The 6,606-nt window shown below is 36.5% G+C and overlaps 2 protein-coding genes across 3 annotated transcripts in view; one reads left to right on the top strand and one right to left on the bottom strand.

Moving 5' to 3' along the window:
- Window positions 1-6,606, bottom strand: part of LOC112461542 (coatomer subunit alpha) — an 8,058-nt gene that overhangs the window by 1,075 nt on the left and 377 nt on the right. The window contains exons 2-5 of one of the 2 annotated variants that reach the window (XM_025026820.1): window positions 3,138-3,553; window positions 2,082-2,890; window positions 891-1,838; window positions 3-746 (exon numbers count right to left, since the gene is read on the bottom strand). In XM_025026820.1, the coding sequence (XP_024882588.1) occupies window positions 3-746; window positions 891-1,838; window positions 2,082-2,890; window positions 3,138-3,553 (2,917 nt within the window). The remainder of the gene's footprint in view (window positions 1-2; window positions 747-890; window positions 1,839-2,081; window positions 2,891-3,137; window positions 3,554-6,606) is intronic. The other variant, XM_025026821.1, reaches the window with a different exon arrangement.
- On the top strand, window positions 4,618-6,584 carry LOC112461543. The gene is made up of 2 exons (XM_025026823.1): window positions 4,618-5,089; window positions 5,262-6,584. The coding sequence occupies exons 1-2, from the start codon at window positions 5,057-5,059 to the stop codon at window positions 6,318-6,320; spliced, it is 1,092 nt and encodes a 363-aa protein (XP_024882591.1). The 5' UTR covers window positions 4,618-5,056; the 3' UTR covers window positions 6,321-6,584.

Here is a 6,606-nt window from a genome sequence, read left to right as displayed (position 1 = left end):
AACTCGGCAAGGTGCAGTCCTACCGCAGGTAAACCTGTCTTTGATGCGGCCTCCTTCCAATTAGAATCCTTCCTTTGTGGATATCCATATAACGATGGTATATTAGGTAGACACGCGTAGGATGTTTTGGAGCGAGCGTATGTATTTAAGAACAGAGATTGATAAGGTCCAAACTCCACCACTCCGACCTGATTATTTAACAATCTAAAAGCAGACTCGAACGATCCAGCCAATATATGATCGACTACCAATTTAGAATTATTAACCCAATGCTGTGGTGGCGAAACTCCTTTAGTAGGTAGACATTCATAGTTATTGGTTTCGTCGGAAGTCGCTGCAGCTTCGAGTTCCGGCGGAAGATCAACGTCCTCGACATCCCATCCAGGATTCTCTTCGCCTTCTGGCGCAATTTCCGCGTCCACGCCTTCTTCGTCGTCTATGCCGAGTTCCTCGTCATTGCCCCATCCTTCAGGTATCGTTTCACCGTTGTCTTCCAGAGCAAGAGCAGCGGCTACTTGAGTCCTGCTACGAGACATCATCGCGCCTTCGAAGAAGCCTTTAGAAACGGTCAGCAGCGGCCAGTTGTTCTCAGCTTGCTGAATAGGTACGGGTGGACGGAGATACGTGGCACCTTTTTCCAATGCAGAAAGTTCCTCGCTCATCGATTGATACTCGCCGTCGTCGTCTTCGTTCGATATTCCATGGATTTTCTCGGTAACGTATGCCAATGATGCTTGTCCAGAATTCTACAAACAGAAATTTATATATAAATTTTTATGCAGTTATAAAATAAATTTTTTATATATATTTATTATAAATCAATGATCAGAACTAATGAGGACTTGTGTTCTCAACGTATATAAAATTATTGATCAATAGAGATAATATACCCGCAAAATCTTAGCTCGTTCATAAATGTCTCCAAGAAGTAAGCTTCCTTGGTATTGTCCAGATACGTCTTTCCGAATTTCCGCGATTTTTATCATTTTACGTAGCTTCTCCAAGTTGCCGGTTATTAGATAGAGGAAAGCCAGCTTCTCGAAGTTCTTGGTCCTTTGATAACACATTTCCACAACTTGATGATTGCCTTGCAGCAAAGCGGTTTGCGCTAAACTCTCCCAGCATGATTTCTGATCGAGCGATCTCGCCGCTTCCAATGCGACTTCGATGTTTCCGCATTCCAGCGCAAGACCAAATCTGGTTTTTTCATCTTTCACGAAGTGAAGCGCCACTTCTGGATATCCCTTCTGCTGTAAGTATGCTATAATCGATTGCCCAACAAGATTCGCGGTGCGAACCATGTGTAAAACTTCCTCGTATTTCCTGTTAATCAGCGCTAGTTTGAATTTGTATTCCGTCGGATCTATTCGAAGAATCCTCGGCTTGCATTCTCGATCCAAGCAATAAACTTGATTGCCTTTCACTCTCGTGACGTATATCGGTAAATCTAGCGTGCGAATGATGCCATAATCACCGTTACTGATCGCGTATTTAATGTGATTGCTGGTCGTGTAAATAAATACGCCGGAATCATCCCAAGCGCCGGATTTTACTCTGGTATTTTCATGTATGCAACAGAGAGATTCTAACCGACGATTACAAATATTGACGGTATGTTTGGCCAGCAGTGCGACATGAGACATGTCGCTGGACCATACGACGTATCTACACTTTGCGATTTTTTCTTCTGCTAAAGTTCTCTTCTGTTGTACGTCAAACAGCGTTACTTGTTCTGGATCGCGCAAAAGTAACATACCAGTGCCAGCGTAAAATATTTCGTCACAATTTGGAATTTGCACTTTTTTTGTGACTTCGTTTTTCAGGTTCTTAATAACTAACTGAAAAAAGAAATACTTTTATTATTAAACTATATGTAAATTATAAAAATATAATACAAAGATTATAAAATAACAAATTATTTACAGAAATAAAAGATAGCGTAAATGTGATAATGCGCATATAAAATCTTGATTAATTGTCTAATTAGAATAAATTAGTATAAATAAAATTCGAGTAACAAATTATTGAATTTTAAACATTCTGAAATTTAAGTAACTATCGTGTAAAATAAGCTAACTTACCGAATACGCCCTATCTAATACCGCGAATCGATTTCTGGCAACCCAAATGGCAGTAACACCGGATGCCCGTTTCGTATCAGCATCTGTGCTCGAATCTCCCTCGCGCGGTATCATATACAAGTCATAGGTACTATTCTCAATATTCGAGGGTGATCTAGTGCATATTAAAACGCTATTTTCTGCCTGATTGTACGACATGCTGTAGGGTGGTGTTTTTCCTCCACCACGTATCTGCATCACCGATGTATCCTTAGACGTAGTAAAATCCAGCTTCCGAAGAAAACGATCTTTAACGTAATACAGAACGTTTCCGTAAACTGCATAAGCGGGACGTTCTCTCTCGAGTTTGAAAATGATCATTCCAGAATCGTGACCGGCGGCAAACAGATTGAGCGTTGGATGAGCGGCAAGAACCCAGAATCTCTCGTGTTCTCTCCTAAATGTGTGCAAACACGTGCGTTTTGTCATGTCCCACACTCTGATACTTTTATCTTCCGAATTGGAGAGAATGAGATCCTGTCTAGGATGAAACAGCACGCAGGACACGTTGTTGTAATGACCGCGACACGTGTCTACTTCCCAAGCCTTGGCATCATTCATCCGCCACATTTTGATCTGCCGATCATCGGCTCCGGAGACAATAAGAGGTAACGTTCCGTGAAAGCATGCCCAATTTACGCCTCTGTCGTGACCCTCCAAAACATATTTTACTACTGCATCAGCTTGACCAAATAAATCGGTAGCTCCCGGATTCTTTAGGTGATCCTCGAGACCTCCCGGGCCTGGCGCCACGTTCTTCTTGCGCAATCCTGCAATTGCATTCACCTAGTTATTGAGGTACAGTTATCCGTTTCTGTCAGTAGTCACGTTATGACATTTTCTTTTGGATTTTATAACTAATTGTAATAATGACAAATATGTAAATAATAAAAAATATAAATTACATGTAAATTTACTGATTTTTAATTAAGTTTCAAAAAACCCTTAGATCAAATCTTTATTTTGATAAGTTGTATATTTTCAGTATCATACATGAGAAACAATTTTTGCACAAACCGGAAATATCCCAAACGCGGACAGTTTGATCTAGCGAAGCTGACACAATAATGTCCTCCGTAGGATGAAATTGGGCACACATTACATAATGATTGTGCCCAGTCAGTACGCAAATGCAAGTGCGGCTTTGCCAGTTCCAGATTCGAATGGTCTGATCATCTGAAGCACTGAGGATCCAAGGATATTCTTGATGAAACATTGTGGTCCTTATGTAATCCAGGTGACCCAATAGGGTGAAGATACATCTCCGTTGTTTGTAGTTCCAAACTTTAATCTTATAATCGTCGCCGCCAGAAACAAACAATGGCTGCTGATTATGGAAACATATGCCTCGAACGGGCCCATCGTGTTCGTCGAATTTGTCGAGCAGGGCGCACATACGGTAATCCCATAGTTGGATAACGCCATTATGCAAACTGTAATTTATTTACGAATGCAAAATATTTATAATATACGATATGACATTTTTGTTGATTCAATTTTTTTTGTATTTACACGAAAATTATGATAGATATTTTATATAATTACATATAGGAGATAAAAATCTGTTAAACATATATTACATGTTTATTTAATTTTTATACTTTAGAATTTAAATTTTTTCGATGCAATTTCTCATTTCTTTAATATTATATAATTCCTACTATCTTTTGTACATGTAAATGCACTTTATTCAACGAATATATGGTATCAATTATGCAATTGGTTATTATTAGTTCGCACGCTATACGTATTATCCTTTTCAATTACCGTGAACCATATATATGAGGAACTTTATGCGTGCCCTGGATTACGAAAACTGGCGGTTTTTTTTCGTCTGGGCGTATGATTACAAAATAAAGCACAAGTATAGAGGTCATTCGGAAACTGGATTTCGGGCCTACACCTCCATACAGGGTGTCATAATAACGCAACGAAAACAATATGAATTTAAAGATCAAGATTATCATGTGTTGAGAGATTAACGTACAAATTCCATTATCTCTAAACAGATTTAGATACTTCCAGCGATTATCGATTATAGAAGTCAATAATTAGGTCGACATTGATTAACGATTCTTTGTGATCCGCATTTGGCCGCCTTATATATCTTGTTTATATTATCTTAGAAGGTGTGGTACATTCATTACTTGAATCTGAATACCAAAAGAACGCACAATCATTTCTGAGTCCTTCGATTCAACCTCCTACCAATGATCTTTTTAATATATGCATGAATATTAACACCTGCTGTGTGACAAATTATTCGCTCATAAATACCTAATAAAGAGATAAAATCTGATTGCCTAATTTGTTATTAGGTCACATTTAAACAACATTTCAGAATAATTCATTATATCTTGGTTACACCCATTAATTCAAAACATAATTAATGTAAATAATAAAGCCATATTATTACTATTATTACTAAATATTACAAGTATAACAAATTTAATTTTACTACACATTATTAATTATAAGATATTTTAGAACTATTATTGCTTGTCACTATTTGTAAGGAAATGGATGTATTGTATAATATATTCATATATAATTTTAGCATATTGATCAATTTTTTCAAGATTGCATCCATATTTATAAAGGAAATAATTTACTTTTTTTAACTAGACGATATATCCTTGCAAATAAAACGCACAATGCGTATCCATCAAGATTATATGATAAAATTATCTGAAATTCGATCTACCGTGAACTACATAATTTCGACGAATCCAACGACGATTGAGGTAGAGACCCCGCATATCCCCTCAGGACATTTTTACAGAATCAGGTCATCAGACGCAGAGGTGAACACGTGAGAGTGGTGGGGACGTTAAATCTACATTGGACGCCGCGTATATAGAGATCACATCATTACGTACTTTGGTAGTTCACTTTTTAATTTCATTGATTCCACATCTCTTTGTCAATCTTCGACAATGGTGCTTTTTCAATTTTTTACCACCGCTATTGTAAGTACGCATTTTCATATAAAAAAATTTGTATAGTGTCTTAGAATGTTTAATATTTAAATAATTTTATTCTAAAATCTTTAATAAATTTGAAACTCACTTTTTATGTGCGTAATTTATTACGAAAAAATGTTGACATTAAAATAAATAAAATATTTTTTTATTCTTTTAGCTTTTGTTAAGTATAACATCAGGGAAAACATACTCTGTTCCATACCAGAGCATTCAGCTAGCGTTTTCCATCACGCCAAAGTTGATATATACGTCCGAACCTAATCCTGCTTTCAGTGGATATTCCTATACAACTCAGGACTTTAATGGTGGTGAAAGTAATGTTGTTTTTACAATTGGTGCTGATTCTATGAGCAGATTGAAGAATGAAATGGACTCAATGAAAATGTCAAAAGGATATTCACAAGGAGATAAAGATCAAGAGAATATAATATCTTCGGAACAACAATCTGAATCCATAAAAACTGAAGAAAATAGTAAAAACCAAGATCTTGACTCGAATATTAAAGTTCTCAATGAAGAGAAGAAATCGTCAAAAAATTCTGAAGCAGATAATCTTATTGAACATCAGACGAATTTTCAGCAAGTCTCCCTTATGAACGTACCTTATTCTGCACTTGGAGAAAATTTACTGAACTTACACCTTCCAGTGTTTCCAAGATATCAGATATCATCAAATGTGATACAAAGCCCATACTATCCTCACAATCCCTACGCTCGCTTAGAACTGCCCTTGCATAATTTTGGTTTTTACAATTCTGTGCCGTTATTTTATCAAGCAGCAACAATAATTCCTGATAACAATACCAAGCCAGCATCGACAGCTGTTGAAAATATGAAAGAATCTGTCGAACCGCGCATTACTAAAAGCTCGCAACTAAATGCTACCAACTCTGAATCTAGCTCGATAAAATCCAGTATAATAGAATCGAGACTCAATCAAGAATCAACAAATGGAATCGAAGAAACATCATCGAGTCTGCCTGCTATTTCCATGAATTTTGAATCAACGACCACATCTGAGAAAATTAGGGAAGAAATTCCAACTGATGAGACCACAGTGACATCTCAGAGTTCCGTTGAACAGACTACAGACGACAAAGCAAGTAGTACCGAGCCTGCAAGTACAGAAACAAGTTTACTAACAAGTCTACTAACAAAGAAATCAGATACTGCAACATCGAAGAGATGTACGGGATGTATGAAGCGTCTCAACTAAAATATAAATCCATATATTATACTCTATTATTTGTATCACATTTATAATAATAGGGTTCTAATAAAATGCGACACAATCTCCTGCAATTATAAATGTTGTTTAAAGTAAATTATTAAAATAAATCTTTTGGTACTTATCAAGTAAGTTACAGGTAAATCTTCTTACAATGGTAAAAAAATTTACGAACTTATAAATTAATCCCTTCTTCGTGCAATTACTAGTGCCTGTGTTCAAATTATTTATTGAAAGCACTGTGCATTGATTAAGAGGTTATGTCTGTTAATAC

This window comes from Temnothorax curvispinosus, unplaced genomic scaffold (genome assembly GCF_003070985.1).
Source record: "Temnothorax curvispinosus isolate PA1 unplaced genomic scaffold, ASM307098v1 QBEX01011515.1, whole genome shotgun sequence".
Classification (NCBI taxonomy): domain Eukaryota; kingdom Metazoa; phylum Arthropoda; class Insecta; order Hymenoptera; family Formicidae; genus Temnothorax; species Temnothorax curvispinosus.
The sequence above is the reverse complement of the archived record's forward strand: the minus strand, read 5'-3'. Positions and strand labels throughout refer to the sequence as shown.

Coding starts and splice junctions, on each gene's coding strand:
- LOC112461543 (XM_025026823.1), top strand. CDS start 5,057: ATGGTGCTTTTTCAATTTTTTACCACCGCTATT. Junction 5,090..5,261: donor AATTTTTTACCACCGCTATT/GTAAGTACGCAT, acceptor TTATTCTTTTAG/CTTTTGTTAAGTATAACATC.